At 42.5% G+C, this 19,294-nt stretch overlaps 1 protein-coding gene and 1 non-coding gene across 12 annotated transcripts in view; one reads left to right on the top strand and one right to left on the bottom strand.

Moving 5' to 3' along the window:
• Positions 1 to 19,294, top strand: part of REPS2 (RALBP1 associated Eps domain containing 2) — a 208,445-nt gene that overhangs the window by 82,660 nt on the left and 106,491 nt on the right. For all 11 annotated transcript variants that reach the window (XM_009197261.4, XM_009197260.4, XM_021933071.2 and 8 more), the window contains one exon: positions 2,884 to 2,981. In XM_009197261.4, the coding sequence (XP_009195525.2) occupies positions 2,884 to 2,981 (98 nt within the window). The remainder of the gene's footprint in view (positions 1 to 2,883; positions 2,982 to 19,294) is intronic.
• LOC116272240 lies at positions 18,178 to 18,309 on the bottom strand. Its single transcript, XR_004180960.1, has one exon. It is a non-coding gene; the product is annotated as a small nucleolar RNA SNORA16B/SNORA16A family (small nucleolar RNA).

The following is a 19,294-nucleotide window of genomic DNA, read 5'->3' as shown; positions in this document are numbered from 1 at the left end:
TTATAGTTTCCCCTGTCTGATTTCCCTATTTTCAGGAGTGGGTTTTTTTTTTTTTTTTTTTTCCTATTTCTAATCTTATTTGGGGTTTGGAAGTTGGTTTTCAATTCACAGGTCAAACTGTTTTTGTTCTACTGAGTCAGCCTGTCAGCAAGTTCTACTTTGGTATTCATTATAAAACGTTTCTGTACCTCCTACTTAATGTCCCATTCCCTCCTCATTCCATACAAATTGGGCTTCCATTCGCCCAGTGGTAATGAAGCAGCTTGCTTCTCTCCATCTTTCTTGACTCTCAGCAGCCTGTGCCAAAGCTGTCCATGCCTTCATTTCTTTTCATACTTTTTAAAAAGTGAGGTAAAGTATACATATGATAAAATGTACACATTTTACTTGTTTATTTTTGAGACAGAGTCTCACTTTGTCACTCAGGCTGGAGTGCACTGGTGCGATCACAGCACACTGTAGCCTTGATCTCCTAGGTTTGGGTGATCCTCCCTCCTCAGCCTCCTGAGTTGCTGGGATTACAGACATGTGCCACTACACCGGGCTAATTTTCTTTTTGTATTTTTTGTAGAGATGGTGTTTCGCCATGTTGCCCAGGCTAGTCTCGAACCCCTGGACTCAAGCGATCTGCTCTCCTTGTCCTCCCAAAGTACTGGGATTACAGGTGTGAGCCACAGTGCCTGGCCATGCACATGTTTTAAATCTTCAACTTGAGTTTTAGCAAATGGATAGGGCCATGTAGCTACCACTTCGATCAATAATTGAACATATCCATTATGCCAGAGATGACCCTCTCCAGTCACTCCCTGCCCCCTAATGCAGTCACTGTTCTGATTTTCATCACTATCATTAGTTTTGCTTCTTCCAGAACTTCATACGAATGAAAACACACAGAATGACTGACTGTACTCATAAATGTTTGCCACCTTTCCTTCAGCGTAATGGTTGAAATTTATCTGTATTGTTGTATCAGTAGTTCATTCACTTCAGAGTGATGAAATCTTTAGGTTTTTTTTTTTTTTTTTTTTTTTTTTAACACCTCTCCTTGGAGAAAGATGGTACTTCCAGTTCTTATTAAACCTCTTGTAAGGGGATCAAAGAATTATTTGTTTTGCATTGTATTGCATGCTTGGGGTTTCATTTGGGAAGAAAGAGAGTTGAATAATAGCTACTTTTTAACCTCCTGAATTCAGATCCAATTGAGGAAGGAGCCAGAAGTCAGACAATTGATGGCCTGAATATCGGCTTTATTACTGATATAGCTGATCAGAGCACATGTCTTAGATTTGTGACCAGATGGGCTTTAGACACTCACCTTTCCAGTCACAGGCAGGCTTGGCCATCCCAGGTTTCCCACACAAGTAGGAAGAGAAAATCTGCCTCTCCAAAAATGGCCCCCCATGCAGCTGAGTCTTCATCCAAGCCCTACTGATGAGACAGTTCTGTCTCTTCCAAGAGAAGGCCCTTGTAGGTGAGGGATGGAAGCCAAGGGCCAGATGGTGGCTTGTTCCCCCATGTGTCTCCCCTGGAAGTAGAAGTAGAAGCTCTTATGGGAAGCAGAGACACGTGGGATTCACTTCCTAAGGAAAGCTTATGACCGCTATCACCCCAACCATGCCACAGTTCACTGTGTTTCAAACCTTTTGGCAGAGCGCAATTGGTATTAGTGGTTTAATTCAGTGCTCCATCAACATGGAATGATTTTAAAAGTCCTACTTCTCAGAAGACAATGGCAGCCTACCTGCTGAGACTTACTTTTTAATATTTGGATTATGTGCTCTCTATGTTTGTTTATTTTGCAGTTTTTATATTTGTATTCATTCGTAGCAGGTTCTTAAAATCTACTTAATGGGTTGCCAGGCAATTGTTTTGCTATTTTAATGTGTGTTAATACATTGTAACGTTTGTGTTCCGGTTACTAGGAAGAAATACAAAAAGCAGATGTGAGCCCAAGAGCGATGTATCATTCTTGATGTGCTATTGTTGTACCTTCTTTATTTTAAAAAGAGCAAACTGTGTTAAACATGAGGTCATAACAGGCTGCTCTGCTCTCTACCTAATTTTATTTGTAAGTAAGCTACAGAAATAAAACATTTTACTTATTTATATATTTTCAAAAACTTGAACTATTAACCTATAGAGATGAGAAATAATTTCAACTTGGGTGATCATTTCTGCTTTCTGTTGGAGCTGCATACTACCTGGTTATGTTTAACTGTCTCCCTGCCATATTGGTAAGGTCATTATTAAGTCTTCTGGAAATAAAAGGAGGGAAAACATACATTTGTTTTTGTGGCTTAAAAAGTTATTTTAAAGGCAGCAAAATTGTTTTTTTAAAGTTTGGTTATTGAATAGTAGAATAATAAATATAAAATATATTCATTTTTGTAGTTTTCTCTACATGATTTTACATTCCGTTTGATTTATTTTTCAAAAATTATGTTGGTTCTTAGTGTTCAAAATGCACATTAGTTTTCTTCTTGGGGAAGTAGATGATCAGTGGAAGACATTTACATAGGGGGATATATAGAATTTACCTCATATTTAGAATTTGAACACTTACGACACTTTTCTAGCTATTGTTGCTTTCTATCCCAATTGAAGTTCTCACTGTTCCACCTTCACAATTTATTCCTAATCTTAACCCAATGTAAATATTTTTCTGCTTATCATGAATTGGTTGAATGTCTTTAGATTGTTTAATGAAATTGTGCCAAAGAGAATCAGGGGTTGTCAGTCCTAGATGGCCCTATGAGTATATACTCATGATTCTGTTACCAGTTCTTTCTTGAAAAGCAGTGGCTGTATCAGTTTGAATGTGAAGTCGTAATTTTTGGATGGAATCTTTGCATACCATGCTGATTTTCCTTTCTGCCTTTTCAGCTCCTTATGAAGCTAGGCAGCCGCTTGTCCAGCCCGAGGGATCCTCATCAGGGGGCCCAGGAACCAAGCCCCTTCGGCATCAGGCTTCCCTTATCCGGGTAAGTGATGATGCAGGGTTATGCCAATGGGACAGTACGGTCAAGCTTTGGACTTCGGGGACATGGCTTTTTGATGGACCCTTTTTTTCATTGAAAGGAAGATATGAAACTGCTCCTTCGTGCAGATATTGCATGTCTTGTTTGGTTGCTTGTATAAATTCCTAATTCTTTTCTACTGTGTATGTTTCTGTGCCTTCTCAGTGTCTCTAGAATAAACTAGGCTGCTTCTTGATGTTTAGTATATCTAAAATGTCCCTCTGCCTTCACCTGTCTAGTCATTAGCCACCGCCTTCAGGAGAGCTTCACTTTTTCTAAAGCAGCACGTCTTGTCTCTGCCTTATTCTTTATTATTACTAATTTAATGCATGGTTAACTGTTTTCCATTTGTTTTGTGCCTCTAATTACATGGTAAACTTTTGGAAGGCAGAGGTAGTTCTGTATTCTCTCTCAGTGTCTAGACCAAGAGAACAGTTATTGTACAAGTGGCAGCAGCTACTGTTTCCTTATGTAATAAATACAAAAGAAATATGGCAAAAGCTTCTGGCTATACCACAGCTTAGACAATTTCGGCTTCCCTTTCTGCAGTGTTTTCCTTTGGATAAAGAGCTCTTATTTTGTCCTCTGTCTGCAGCTGTTGCCTTGTGTAGTGTCTCTGGGTCCTGTGCTGGGAAGTTATATTCTCAAAGAAGGCTGTGTGTGTGTGTGTGTGTGTGTGTGTGTGTACATGCACGCGGGTGTGCAGGTTTACTATTTGACACTAAAGACAAGAGGAAGTGGGGCGGTTTGTATAACATTTCAGTCATCTAACTCGGGAAGAAGGAACATTTTTGCACAGGCACTTCTACTCAGAATAGAAGGGTGGTGTCAGACACTCCCATAAAGACGTGGGCTGCTAGTTTGGAACAGAATAAACAAAGTCTTAAGAAGATCCTGGGGTTCATGGAATACCTTCTGGGGATGGGGCACTGTGTTAGGGTGCAGAACTTGATCTTCTAAGGTGGGACTCTGTGTACAAATAATTTCTTAAAGATAATAATTTAGCCATAGGCTATTTTTTATATTTAATGCTTCCTACAACCATAAGATCTAGTTACTGCTGCTTCTAATAGTATAAGTGAGTTGACTGTGGTTGAGAGAGGTCAAATAGCTGGTCTAAGGTTTCATTCATAACTAGTCAGTGGCAGAGCCAGAATTTGAATCCAGGCCTGTCCAATGTCAAAACCTGCTCCTTTCATTACTTTGGCCTCCATTAGAGTCCCATATTACAAGAAGGCTAGGTTCTAGAGTTGGTACATAAAGAAACGTTGGGTGTAGTGAAAAATACTCTTGAAAAATCCCTTATTGGTACCACATTGGAGAACCAATATGCCATTTGCTCCCAGGGCCAGTACAGCTCAGTTTTATCCCCAAGTTTGAAAAGACACTTGTTTCTTCAGCTGAGCTCCAGATGTAGTAGTTGGCTGTGTGTTTAGAGATCCTGTGGTACAAAAATATGTGCCTTTAAGCACGAGAATCACACCCACTGTGGAGTGAGGTTTACGTTAGAAAAGGTATCAGTAGGACTGGGATTTATCCCTAAGCTCTGCAAAATGTGGCTGTGCAGGTTCCTACAGAGTGTGTCCTGGTCTACAGAGGCCAGATCCTGAATGGTTAGGATGATAGTCAAACTACCAGTGCATACTGAGCTTCACAGCAGTGTGACTGGGCTAACCAGACCCTTTCTACTTAGCCCTCTGGATGGCATGGGCATGGATGCTCATTTGGATTGGCACCCTGTGGCTTCTCTTCTAATCTCCACGTTCCCTTTTCTGCTGACAAACATACTTTGGGAGCCCTTCACTCAACTGATATTTAGTGAACACCTATTAAGTGCCAGGCACTGTGTTGAGAATACAGAAATGAGGCATAACACTAACAGTTTCTGCCCTCATGGAGCTACTGGAGAGATGGTCATTAACCAAACCACCACAAAGTAAATATATAATTGTGATATGGGATATCAGTAGGAATTACACTATACTTTGAGGATGAAAATGGGCGTGGGGTATGACCTAGCCTTGAGGGGCAGGGGCTGATCAAAGAAGGCTTCTGGTGGGGCAGCAACATTCGAGTTATGAGAAGGGTACATAGGTGTTACCCAGGTGATGGGGTGGGAGTGCGGGAGCAGGTGAGAAGATGGAGGGAACCACATATACAAAGACATTTCCTATGGGTTTGGCATTTTATGGACATTATCTCTTTCAGTGCCCACAGCTAGCTTATGAAGTAATTAGTGTTGTTATCCCATTTTTCAGATGACAAAACCTGAGATTTAGAGACCTTATTTGATTTGCCCACATTCACAGCTAGGAAGTGGCAGGGCTGGAATTCAAACACTGGACATGATTCCTCAGTCCCTGGCTCAGGAACCAGATGGATGGTGGTGTCACCTGTTGAGTTAGGAAGCCCTAGGTGAAACACTGGCACTGGGGAAAGATCACAAGTTTAGTGTTTGATGTCAGGAACTGAGGTTTTGAGATAGTCCAGAGAAGTTGTTGAAGAACTGGTAGATTACATGGGTCTGGAGCTTGGGAGCAAGCTTAGGCTGGACATAGGTATTTAGCAGCAATTGGCTATCAGAAGGTCTCATGATATAGTGCAGAAAAAACCAGGCAGGTGCTTGCCCAAGTCCAACAAAACTGTGTGACCTTGGGCAAGTTACTTCTCTTTTCTGTAATATAAATGACTTCGAATGGGTTTAACAGCCCATTGTAACAATCAGCAACAGACCGATTCTCTTAATGTGTCTGTGGTTTTCATGGCTGATGTGTTTTTCTTTCCTCTGTTCTTAGGTTTCCTTCTTATGCCTGTTAACTTGGTTTGGCTGGACTCCATGTTCCAGAAAGCAAAATGCCAACCTGAATTAGTCATGTAGATGAGGGGATTTGAAGTGAAGGTTCTTGGTGATAAGGGATTAGTGTTTACTGGGCATGGTGGTAGGCCTAGGCTGGGGTGACTAATTCCCCTCATGTTGCCACGTTAATGTGCTGATGGCAACCTTCTTTCTCTTCTAACTAGTTCTCTGGCCTTGTATTCCAGTTCTTCCTGCCTGGTTACAAGGGGGCATGTCCTCTGGGTCCTGGGGGAAGCCTTTAGGGACTCCCAGCCAGTGCTGTTGCAACCCATGGTGTTGGCATTTTAGAGGTGCTTATGCCAATCCAGTGCCTAAACATTGGAATGATTTGTCTTTTTGCTTACTATTTTTAGGAATTTCACTTTTGTTCGGGTGTTGGATTTTTTTCCCTTTGAAATTTCAGACAGTAAGCATATCCTATGTTGGTGGATGGTTGATAGTACTTTGTAAAGAAATTATAAGACTTATTTTCTGCTTCGTCTATTATCACATGTTTAGAGGGTTTTTCACAAATTACCTTCAACATCTAGATGGTGTAGTCGTTTGTAATTTTGCTGGCAAAAGATTTAGAATTGCACCCTTTACTCCTTCTGTTCTCGACTGCCTCTGTTTCTGCAAGTGTTGTGAGAAACTTTATGTTAAGCCCTTGTCTTTATTGTTTCCTTGGCATCTGTGGACATTGACCACCTTCTCGATATGCTCTCATCATTTGGTGTCCATTATGCCTGCTCTCCTGGTTTTCCTCCTGCTTCTATTGCTGCCCCTGCCTCATTTTTTTCAATCCTCCTTCCTCTGCCCTCTGCTTGTTATGCGGGAGACCCCTGGGCCCACTTCTCACTCTACTTACTCTTTAGCTATGTGGATGCTGTTGACCACATAGCACCATCTGCCAGACATCTTCATTCTAATGTTCCACTGTCACTTTCAGCTGACATGTCTTTCTCATAAAATCAGCTTTCACCCTTCCACTCCTAGCTCTACCCACCCATCAGCACAGGCCAGAATGCTGGTCATTGTCTTTGACTTCTCTCTTTCCTTATGCCTGCTCAGTCCCCAAGTCCTGACCATACCACTTTTCAAATAGCTCGTGTCTGTCCATCCCTCTGTGCTTCTTCGTTCAGGTCATTATCCTTTTCACTGACTGTATTGTATCAGCCTCTCTCTCTTCTTACTTCCACTCTTGCCTTCTCCCAATTCATTATTCTCATTGCACACATAAACAATCTTAAAAACACAAATCTGATCATCCTGCTGACTTGATTGAAGCCTGTCCCTCTCTGCCCATGACTCTTAACATGTCATCCATGTTGCTGTCTGGCCCTCACCTACCTCTTCAGCCACAGCAGCTCACTGCCACTCTCCCTCCACTCTCTGGCCATTTCCAGGATGGTCAGTGTTCTGTGCATGGGAGCCTTACTCTTCACCCTCACTTTTGCCTTGTTTGTTTTTTCTTTTGTCTCAATTCATCTATACTTTTTTCTCCATTGAGAATGTGAAACGTAAGTGTTTTCTGATATTTTCTTGTATATGCGATGTTTCCTTTTTTTTTCATTCTTAAAAAGAAAAAGGTCCATTGCTTGTCAGCCCATTTATGTGTGAAACTCAGCCAGAGGGATGGGTGTCTGATCATTATTGGTTTCCCATCTCAGAGGCAACCAGGGTTGCCTGTTTCTTTTGTATCATTCTAGGAACATTTTACGCATGTACATGCAAATATGGGTATTCGTATATATTAATGTGTGTGTGTGTGTGTGCATGCACTGTCTGTCTGTCTGTCTGTCTATCTATCTATCTATATTTTTTGAGATGGAGTCTTGCTCTGTTGCCCAGGCTGGGGTGCAGTGGCACAATCTCGGCTCACTGCAAGCTCCACCTCCCAGGTTCATGCCATTCTCCTGCCTTAGCCTCCTGAGTAACTGGGACTACAGGCGCCTGCCACCACCCCCAGCTAATTTTTTGTATTTTTAGTAGAGACGGAGTTTCACCTTGTTAGCCAGGATGGTCTCGATCTCCTGACCTTGTGATCCACCCGCCTCGGCCTCCCAAAGTGCTGGGATTACAGGCATGAGCCACCATGCCCGGCTACATATATATATTTTTTAGACGGAGTTTCGTTCTTGTTGCCCAGGCTGGAGTGCAATGGCACCATCTCTGCTCACGGCAACCTCCACCTCCCGGGTTCAAGTGATTCTCCTGCCTCAGCCTCCCAAGTAGCTGGGATTACAGGCATTCTCCACCACTCCTGGCTAATTTTGTATTTTTAGTAGAGATGGGGTTTCTCCATGTTGGTCAGGCTGGTCTGGAACTCCTGACCTCAGGTGATCTGCCCGCCTCAGCCTCCCAAAGTGGTGCAATATATTTTTACCTGACTTTAGGGAGACAGGTTTGGCAAATGAAATATCCTTCCAGCTAGATCACACTAGAAAAAATTATCTTTTATTTAAAACCAAAACACACTCAATTTTCAAACCCTCAGGATACTGTTGTGATATTTTCTTTGCTTTTTGGAGGGATGAAAAGTAACAGTTTTCTGGAACATATTCTCAACACTCACTACTCTTCTTCAGAGATGAAAAAATGACCAATAGAGTTTAGAGACCTCTGTTACTCTGCCATTCCTCAGGGGGCTTATCTATGTTTTTGGTGTAAGTTTTCTAATGATCAGGTAGGGGAGGGGATGTTAGGCATTGTTAGCCAGCGCCATATTCATCTCAAAGTGCATAACTTGAAACATGTTTATTTAACTTAGTTATCTCCTTTCCTCCCTCACTTTCTCTTCATCTCAGTTTCTTGCTGTACCTCCTCTCCTAGATATAACTGCAGGTACTTATGGCTAGAAGCAGGTGATCTCCACTCCTTGGGTCCTCTTGGAACCCAAGAGAAAAGGCAAGTATGTGAAAGATGATTAAAGAAATGAATATTCCTGAGGCTCTGTTGGAGTGGTGTTGGCCTGAGTCAGAAGATAATTGATAGTCACCACAAATAAATTGTTCATTCTGAGAGCTTTAATGAAAACAGCAGGAAATAGCCTTTTGGAGAGGCTGACATCGCACCGAGAGATCTTCTTGTGGCATGAAAGATATTTTATGGGTAGACCGAACCAGGATGCAAGGAGGATAAGGAGAGCGGAGGAGTGAGAATGACTGATGGGTTGGGATGGGCTTGAATGAGATGGGTTAGAGTCGAGTCATAAGAGAGTTGGTCATCTGAGTTTGGAAGAAGAATGAAGCAGGTAAACAAGTGGGGCATACTGGGTAAGGTCTTGGCCACTCTGGTTGTCTAACCTAATACTCAGTCCAGGGAATTGACCCATGAAGCAGGTCAGGACCACCCGGGTTCTTTTGGGGTTCAAGAATTATTTACCAAGGCATTACTTGGTAAGTAAGTGTTCATATGAATGTGTGTGAGCTCTCAAACAAACTTGTTCTTCAGAGCAATTACAGATTTTAAAAATCTGTCAAACATTCAACAGATACAAAAGAGCACAGTGAAAAGTGTCCCTACCATTTCCCCCCTCAGCCACTCATCCCAGGGGCAACTGATATGACCCATTTATTTTGAATAGTCCTATACAAAACATTTATATAATATTGTATATGAATATCTTATTTATATACAAGTGAAAATAGGTATTATATATATAATTATGTAATATATGCAAAACACAGTTATACTTTTTTACACATATGGTGGCACACTATACGTCTAACATGCATTTAGCACTAACAATAAGCTTTATTAACGTTCTGTAGCAGCACATAAAGTACTTCCTCATCTTTTTGGTTTTTACAAATGCATAGTATTTCCTTGCCTGCTCTTGCGTAAATCATTTAGCCAGCCCCTTTTTCTTGACATCTCATACTTGCAATCACTGCATTATTTGCAGATATATGGGGGACCAATTCCTAGAAATTGAAATATTGGGTGAAAATTCCTACATATTTGTAATTTTTGATAACGACTTTCAAATTGGAAGTATAGCAGCTAATGTACTTGCCAACAATATATGAAAACGTCTATTTTCCCGTACCTTTGTGAACACAATGTGCTAACACATTTATGGGTCTTTGCCAATCTGATAGGTGAAAAATGATAGCTCACTGTAGTTTAATTAGCATATCTCTTTATTAGTGAAGTGAAATATCTTAAGTTTATGAGTCGCTTGTATTTCCTTTTCTGTGAACTATTGATTCATATCCAGTGCCCCTTTTTCTTTTGAGTATTGGTTTGTCATTCTTAATGGCATGAAACCAGAAGCTGATCTGTCTTTTCCTTTGGATCAGAGATATACTGGAGTGTGTGTGGAAGATTGCTCCCTGAGTGGTGAGAGGAGATGCTGGCACCTGAGGCTCTTGAAGGAGTTATGGACCCCAGCTGCTTCCCAGTTCTGGAGAACCCCAGGCCTGCCTGCAATGGGGATTTCTTGTTTATAAGGTCATGACAATAAAGTTGAATTACTTAGTTTATGGGTAGAGATTAGGGCTAAAAAAAGTCCTCTGTTGTTAGAGATGGTAAATGTCAACACTGTGTGTGTGTGTGTTGACCTCTCAGCATTGCTTAGACAGCTAAATTCTGTTCCTTTCACTGAAATGGGAGGGAGGAGGAGATAGAGGTAGAGATAAAGATAGACAGAGGGAGAGAATGTGAGTGTGTGTTAGAAAGAGTGAGTTTGATGCATTTTCTAGGTATGTATATGCCTTATTCTTGAGATCTTCTTTCACCAAATTCATTCCCCATTTTATTTGAGACCCCAGCTGGACTTTTACACCATCTCCTAAGGGGTCAAAGGTTAACATGTCCTCCAGGTGTCCTACTTCACTGAGTCTCCTGTAGAACCCACATATACCTGAAAGGACACTATTGCCATGAGGAGGTCCTATTTTTTCATAGCCTCCAGTCTCCTGCTTACTTATTTTCTTCACCTGCTTGTAGTTCTCCTTCTGATTTTCTAGCCCTTAACTTTCAAGGAAGGATTTCTAGCCCTTAACTCTTGAGGAAGGAAACATTTAATCTTAACTGATACTGAAGTTTATTTTCTCAGTGCAGATCTTTTCTACTTGTTTCTTTTTTCCTTTTCTATTTATTTATTTATTTATTTATTTATTTATTGAGATGGAGTCTTGCTCTGTCACCCAGGCTGCAGTGCAGTGGTGCGATCTCGGCTGACTACAACCTCTGCGTCCCAGGTTCAAGCAATTCTTCTGCCTCAGCTTCCTGAGTAGCTGGGACTACAGGCGTGCGCCACTGCACCTGGCTATTTTTTTGTATATATTTCTTTTAGTAGAGACGGGGTTTCACCATGTTGGCCAGGGTGGTCTTGAACTCTTGACCTCAGGTGATTCACCCACCTCAGCCTCCCAAAGTACTAGGATTACAGGCATGAGCCACCATGCCCGGCCTCAACCTGTTTCTTAGTGTATTCCTCAGGTGCTCACTGTGTACCCACACTTCTTGACAATAAAAGAGATGTTTAGTTAATTTAGCCTCCCAGATGTAGCTGAAAACACTGGGTTGAACCCCTGGTTCCAGGCAGTACTTTGTAAATCTGGAAAGGATAGTAGCTTATTCCCCAGGACCTTTTGGTCTCAGTTATATGCCAAGCTATGGATATGGAAGACTTCTTTACAACTGGCACCATTTTAGCCCCTGGGCCCATCAGTCTTTCCCTTGATCTCAGGCGAGCAGGGGGTGTCATGCCCCCAGTTGCCTATCCCAACAATAATCACTACTGACTGAGATGCTTCTTTGGTCCCAGTGCTGTGCTGGCCCTTTTCAGTCCTCCCAACAATCTCACAAGGTAGGTATTACATCTTCCATTTGTCCATTTGGAAATATTTAAGTGGCTTCCATGAGTCGGCCACCATGCCAGGGGTACATTGAGAACTACACATACAGTCTCTTGCTCTCTAGGTGCTTGCAGTCAAAAAGGGGAGGTAGATTTGAGTCAAACGATCCCACCTATGCATGTGGAATTAAAAACTGACAATTGCCCTAAAGGCCTTGAAGCATGGTACCATGTAGCAAAGGAATCCAGCCTATAGCTAGAAAGTGAGATAAGGCTCCTTTAACAAAGTATCTGTTGAACTGAGCTGTGAAGGATGAATAGGAGTTAACCAGGCAAAGGAAGGATGGTACTGGGAGGTGAGGAGAGGAGTGGAGCATTTCCTGTAGAGGTAAGAGCCTGGACAAAGGGCACACCTTGATCAAGGTTCTTAATTATGGACACCAGAATCTCCTTTGGCTAGTTGAAGCAAATAGTGATTTTTAGTAAGGGATTTGGACAGCCTGCTAACTCTTTGGAAGGGCTGAAGATACAGACCCTATTCTGAGTTTGCAAGAACAATCTCCAAAACCTCATAGCAGAGCTGGGCTGCTGAGAGAGCTTTGCCTCTGCCACAATCAGAAAGCAACAGCATTGGGAAACTGCTGCCCTAGTGTCAGCTCCAACCAGATCCACACTACACACAACCTTGGCAGCCAAATGAAAGCTTTGTTCCCTGCCTGTAACTTGGGTCTGCATCAGTCTTCTGTGGGTGTATTTGTTGAGTGGAACCTAAGTCCTATTTGGAATTGTAGCAGCAAAGGTGTTTCAACAGTGGAGTTTTAAGCTAGCTAGCTTGTGCAGTGCTGGGACTTATGCTGAGGGGTGGAATGGACGTTGAGTGACCCAGTTTCTACCATATTTCTCACGGAGAGCAGATACATTTGAAGAACTGAAAGAACGCAACTATGGCTAGAGCCTGGAGTGGGAGGGAGATGAAGTTGGAGAGGGAGGCAGGGCCCTGTGGGCTATGTGACTGCCTTGCAGGTGGGAGCTGATGGCTCAGAAGTTAATTTACTGGTTAGTATGTGACCATGCCAGATTGGAACCCAAGTCTATCTGCCTCTGGAACCTGTACTCTTTTTGTACCTCCAGTCAGTAGCCTCATTCTCCAAAGCATTCTTGAATTCTGTCCAAGTTGTGGATGCGTCTGTTTCCCATCTGAACTCAGGCTGCCTTGAGTGTGAAGGGGAGAACGTAGTGAAGAGACAGGCAGCCTTGGCCTGACCAGCAAGCACGAGGGTGGGAACATCATTGCTTCGTTAATGGAAGTCTGCAGCCTTGTCAGAGTCTCCTCTTACTGCTGATTTCTCATTTTTCTTGGCTTTCTCCTCTAAGCAGAGCACAAAATCCTGATAACAGTGAAGGAAAAATGCCCTTCTGGAACAGCAGATCTTGGCCCCTGAGGGAAGAATTGGAGGTTACTAATGAGCATTTCTTATGTTAATCAAAATACTATTAGTGCCACATACTGCAATCACAGTAAAATGATTAAATACCTGGATTGTATGGCTATCTCTAGGATTCTTCTGTGATGATGTGCCAGATGCTTACATGCAAAAATTATGTGAGAAATAAAATGGTGCTCTGTCAGTATGATTTAATAGTTCGCCAGCCAAAATCTAAACTAGATGATGGGGAGGAGGGTGTAATACAGCATAGTCATAGCTCAAGCACAGATCCTCAATCTGCAAAATTGCAGCAATGATTTAGGCATTGCAGTGAGGTTCTTTTTGTAAAAAATATTCTATTTTTACAGGATGGATGAACAGATAGAGATAACTATAGAGCTTGATGATCAAGAGTACATACTTTGGACCCAGTTTGTATTCTGACTCTGCCATTTGCCATAGGTGTGTGGTCTTGGTAAATTACTTCCCTTACCTAATCCTCAGTTTCCTATTCTGCAAAATGGGAATTACCAGATTTACCTCTCAGGGTTGTGAAGATGAAAATTGATTGTGTGCATTTAGGTACTTACAGTGCCTGGCACTTAGCAAAGCAATGAATACTTGTTACCTGACATTCTTCTATGTCTAAGTGATAGTTTAAAAAAGTATAGCTTATTGTAATAAGCAGCAACTGTGTGTTGCACATTAGGCTCAGAAAGATTCCTACAGTTTGGCAGTCAACCTTCTGAACTATTGAAATTAGATCCCTAAGTAAGTTTGGTAATATGTGATTAAAGGCATCTTTGTGGGTTTATTTCCCTGAAGAAACAGATAAGGTTAAATTTTTCTGTTGGGACTTAATTTTAACTAACTTCTCTACAGACAAAACCAAATTATTTATCGCAACTTCCTGTGAATCTATAATTATTTTGAAATAAAGACTAGAAAGAAGGAATTTTTTTAAAAAAGTTCTCTGACTTCAGAAGTAAGGGAGAGGGCTCAGTCTTTATAATGTTGGATGACATTATGTGATAAATGCATATAAAGTTCAGCTTCAGTCAGTTTAAGATAACTCAGGTTAACTGTTCTCTGTCTCTAGACTGGGATTGAGAATTTTTTCGAATGTTTGTTTACTCATTCAGCAAATACTTATTGAGTGTTTTGTATGTGCTGGTCACTTTTCCAGACATTTGGGATATAGCAATGATCAGGATAGACAAAATTTTCTGTCCTCATGGGCTTTATGGGATAGTATGGGGTAGGGTGAGAGGCAGAGCATAAATAAGATTGATCAAGCATAATATGGAATGGTTTCATGTTAAAACAAAATTGCTGAGCTCTGTCTCCTTTTCTAGGTCCTTTTCTTCATTCCTCATTGAATACTTTCCCCACAATTTTACTTGAGCTCTCTTTTCTTTTTAACTGGGAATCTCCTTCAAATCCATGCAAGATTAACCTATATTACTCAAACACATAAAGACTGTTGTAAAAATGAATCAGCATTCTGGTCCTATAGATAGTCTGCATAGATAATCAAATTAGAATTAGAAAGTTGTTTGGGCTCATAATGGTCTAATGTCATTGGTCAGATTGCAAAACCATGATAGCCTCAGGCTTCCATCTTCAGGATGGGCTGTGTGGTTGTAAAGGGCAGATCTTCCTTTCCTTTGGGCCTTGCTTGAAGGATACATTCATTGGGGGAACAGTTGCTATAACAAATAGGCCCCACATTTTTAATGACTTTGCACAGTAGGTATATTTCTCACTAATATAACAGTTTGGCAGGCCGCTGTCCTCAGCATGGTGATTCATGCACCAGAGCTCCTTCTGTCCTGTCACTCTGCCATCATCTGTTCAGTGGGCACATAGGAAAGAGAGTAGAGGAGTGCCACAGGGTACTAGTCCTGCCTGGAAGTAGGGCAGGCCACTGGTGCTCACATTGCAATGGCTACAACTCAGTCACATGGCTGCATGTAACTTCAAGGGAGGCTGGAAAAAAGTCATTTCTGGTTGGACAGCCACTTAGTGACACCTCTACACCAGGCATAGTAGAGCATGAATTATTGGAGGAGTCTGCTGTCATCCCACCTATCAGCACTGCCACCACTTGCCTCTGTGACTTTTTTTTCTCAGCCCCATGACTGACTAATTCCCATAATCTTTCTTTAGGCAAATTAATATTCACTTGGGCTATAGTGTAGTCTCACCAGCCCATTAGCTATCCTTTTGTTTACAGTAATCGAGTCTTCTCACATCTTTGCTAATGAGATTATGTTTTGATCAGTGATTGCCTTATGGTAATCTTATTTCCAAAATATTTTTGGCAGAGGAGGCATCCTGAGATATTCACTGTGGGCTTAGTATGAGTTTTTGCTACTCTAGATAGTTTGTTTACTAAGGCACTAACAGGACACTGTTAGAAGATCGTTACCCTCTCATAGGTGAAATGGCTGGACTCTAAAACAGCATTTATAGGATGCCTTCAGGGTGGGCTTATATTTTAAACAGAAATGTTCTATGACTGAAACAGTACACACACCCTAAGTTCTCTCCAACAGTGCTTCCTTGCAATTCATGTTATTTAGCTTTGTTTGATTTTTAAGATAGTTTGATAGTTAGTAGGGGTAAATGTCACCTTTTGGGATTTTATTAATGGTATTACTTTTTAATGTGTCTTTTGAAGTCTTTCATTATAAACAACCTGCTTTCCCCAGAGATAATAACTTGCCGTGCCAAATATTTGCATTTCACTTGAAACAAAACCAAGGAGTTGAATGTTTTAAATATAAGCAAATCTAATTCTCCTGTGTCTAGAGAAACTGTATAATGAACCATATGTATGTGGCTTAAGCAGACAGATGTGAAAGATTTCTCAGTCTCTCCTTTTATTTAAAAAACAGAACACTGGCAGAGCTCAAAATTGGCACCAAGTAGCAAATATCTCTGCTCAGCCAACAAAACCAGTGGAGCTGGAGTTGACCGGGGGAGGCCTCTTTAGGGTGCATGCAGAAGTGGAGCTTTTCCTGGTCCTCGCTTCTACTTGGAAAGCTAAGGCTCCACAGCTTATTCACCCTCATTTCTCAGTGCCTTCAGGCTTCACAATGAACCATTCTTAGGTGACTTGACTTTTCAGATCTTTGAGAAGATTGTTGTGGTTGATTGTTGGGTTGGTTCAGAAGAGATGGTTCACGCATCTGGGTCCTGCGGTGAGATGGCCCCTAGCTGCTGACAAAGAGGTGCTGAGCTACCAAACAGAATCATAGGTTTTCTTTCACAAAGAACATCATAGGGCAGTGTTTCCACATCTCTTGCAGTACAAGACATACTTCTGAACTTCCTCAAGCCTGTCAATAAGTAGAGCTCACACTACCTTTTAGTATCTGTGATGTACCTGCCAGGGACTATAGATGGGATAAAGGAGTATCTGATATGGCTCTTGTCCTTCAGATTGAAACCTGGGTGAAGATGTTTAGGAACACTTTAAATGTTCAAACTGTGGTACTTACCATGACTATCATAAAGATTCATATATATTTTTTTGAGACAGAGTCTTGCTCTGTTGCCCAGGCTGGGGTTCAGTGGTACGATCATGGCTCACTGCAGCCTTGACCTTCTGGGCTCAGGTGACTCTCCCACCTCAGCTTCCTGAGTAGCTGGAACTACAAGTGCATGCCACCATGCCTGGCGGTTTTTAAATATTTTTTGTAGAGATGGGGATTCGCTATGTTGCCCAGGCTGGTCTCAAACTCCTAGAGTCAAGTGGTCTGCCTGCCTTGGCCTCCCAAAGTGCTGCGATTTGAGCCAACATGCCCAGCCAAGATTCATATTTTTTAAGATGCTCAAATAACTTGGTTTATTAAATCAGTTTCAAGCATACAGCAAGAAGCAAGGGGAAATAGATGGGGGGTAGGTTAGCACACTTGGTGCAAACCAGTAGAAGGGCCACTCTGTGGGTTACACAGAGCTCATGTGCCCTCTCCCTTTGTCCTAAGGCCTTTGTAGGTTTAGGGAGTAGGAATTATCCTTGCCCACTTAAGTTTTCTTGAAAAGGAGGAGGGGTTGAGGTTCTCATGGGAATCTAAGAAATGAGAGCCAAGGAGTGGCCCACAGGTCTGTAGGGGTGGGAATTATTGACTGTTCGTGCTTGTTCTGCTAACAGGCCTTGCCCTGGTTGCGTTAAGTTTGCTCCGCTGTCCACTTATCTTTAGGCTTCCGCAGCCTTTCTTGCCCTGCTGGCTTTGTGTCCTTTGTGTACCTACCTCCCAACTTCTGCTGATGCTTGGTTCTGGTGCCCTCATAACTTTAAGCCCCACCTACCCTTTCTCTATACCACGACCCCGCTGAGCATCTGTTTAGGATCTACTTTCTTTGCTCATTGGCCTTGATATTTCTCATCCACATTCCCAAGAATGAGCATCTGACCTAAGCCCTTGTCAGAGCATCCCAAAGGCCAGTATACTGTGTGCCCACCAACCCTTACTCCCACTCAGGTGACACCAGGTGTGAGGTGGGTCATGGTGCCCACACAAGGCTGCCAGGCCCACCTTTGCAGCAGAGCATGGGAATGGGCGGTGCCCTCTGTCATGGCTGTGGGTATGGCAGGTACATTGGAGGATCTGAGCAGGGAAAAATGTTCTGGGAAGAAGACACACATCTTACCCCTGAGGAGTGAGCATGTGCAGTCGGAAAGCCTGCTGAGAGGAAGCTGGGGTGCGAGGCTTCTGAAGGCCAGGTGGAGAAGGTGGACTTTTTTTGTTAGGCAGCAGGTCATCTCTGCAGGCTTTTAAGCAGAGGAGTTAATCACCCCCTTCTGTTCATTCCTGATTTCTGTTGTCAGAGTAGACCTGAGACCTGCTAAGAGGCCACTAACACCACACTGGAGTGAGGTGATGTAGGAGAGGAGCTAGAAAGCAGATGGTTATGGTATTGAGGAAAGAGCACACGTGGGCCGACAGGGACAGCTACACAGCAGCTTTATGAGCAGGAGGGAAAGGGCGTGTTCTAGGGGAGCAGCAGCTTCCATGTCAGACCCAGGAATGCAGCAGACCCAACATCCAGCTTGGAGATTTTTTCTTTTTTTCTTTTCAATGGAACTGTATTTTCCCAAAATGTTACAGATCAGTTATAGCAAACAGAATGGTGATGGTCAAGGGAACTGACTCTGGGCTTCTTTTTGACCACAGCAGCTATGTGGAAGCAGCTGCAGCTGCGATGAGGGCCATCCAGCATGGAGATTTCTGTGTCTTCATTCACTGGGAAGTGGTGGGACAGAGCTTCCAACCCACATCCCACCTTCTTCACGAATCATCTTTGCCACCAAATCGTTGACTCATAGGTGTCTGTTCTTGTCTCTCCTGCCCATGCCTAGCTTTTAGTTTCCTTTGCTCTGGCTATTTCTGTCAGGGCTGACCTGGGGGGCAGTGCTCCTATGAGTTCTCCACATTATATCATGGCCAGTAATCTAATGCAATTCAAGCTGACATCCTCCACCTTGTGTTCTACCAGAGGAACCTGATCAGACATCTGGGCTCATTCAGTAAGTGCTGCTAGGGCATGGCTTTGGAATTTGGTGGGAGCATTTTGGAAGGTTGTGTGGTCTGTTTGGTTGTTTGGTGCTCGGGCTGGATTTTCATCTTTTTTGCTTTACTTATTTTTATTGAGATGGAGTTTCACTCTTGTCGCCCAGGCTGGAGTGCAATGGTACAATCTTGGCTCACTGCAACCTCCGCCTCCAGGTTCAAGTGATTCTCCTGCCTCAGCCTCCCGAGTAGCTGGGATTGCAGGCACCTGCCACCACACCTGACTAATTTTTTGTATTTTTTTTTTTTTTTTGTAGAGACGGGGTTTTACCACGTTGGCCAGGTTGGTCTCAAACTCCTGACCTCAGGTGATCCACCCACCTCAGCCTCCCAAAGTTCTGGGATTACACGTGTGAGCCACTGCTCTGGGCCTGTTTATTTTTATAATAATAAGAGGTTTTTGAAAAAAATTCAGGTATCTGCAACCCAGTTAAAAAAAAATCCTGATATGCAAAATCCTGCCTTTGAACAAGAGATTGAAAAAAGGATGGTCATTATTTGCTGCCTGCAGGGGTTCACTAAGGGATATGGGTAAGTTCCCTGAGCTCAGAAAAAGGGTAATAATTAATACCCACTTACATCTCCAAAGTCTTGAGGTGCTAAAAAAGTAGGAGTGTGTGAAATGCTTT

This window comes from Papio anubis, chromosome X (assembly GCF_008728515.1).
Source record: "Papio anubis isolate 15944 chromosome X, Panubis1.0, whole genome shotgun sequence".
In the NCBI taxonomy this organism is placed as follows: domain Eukaryota; kingdom Metazoa; phylum Chordata; class Mammalia; order Primates; family Cercopithecidae; genus Papio; species Papio anubis.
The sequence above is the reverse complement of the archived record's forward strand: the minus strand, read 5'-3'. Positions and strand labels throughout refer to the sequence as shown.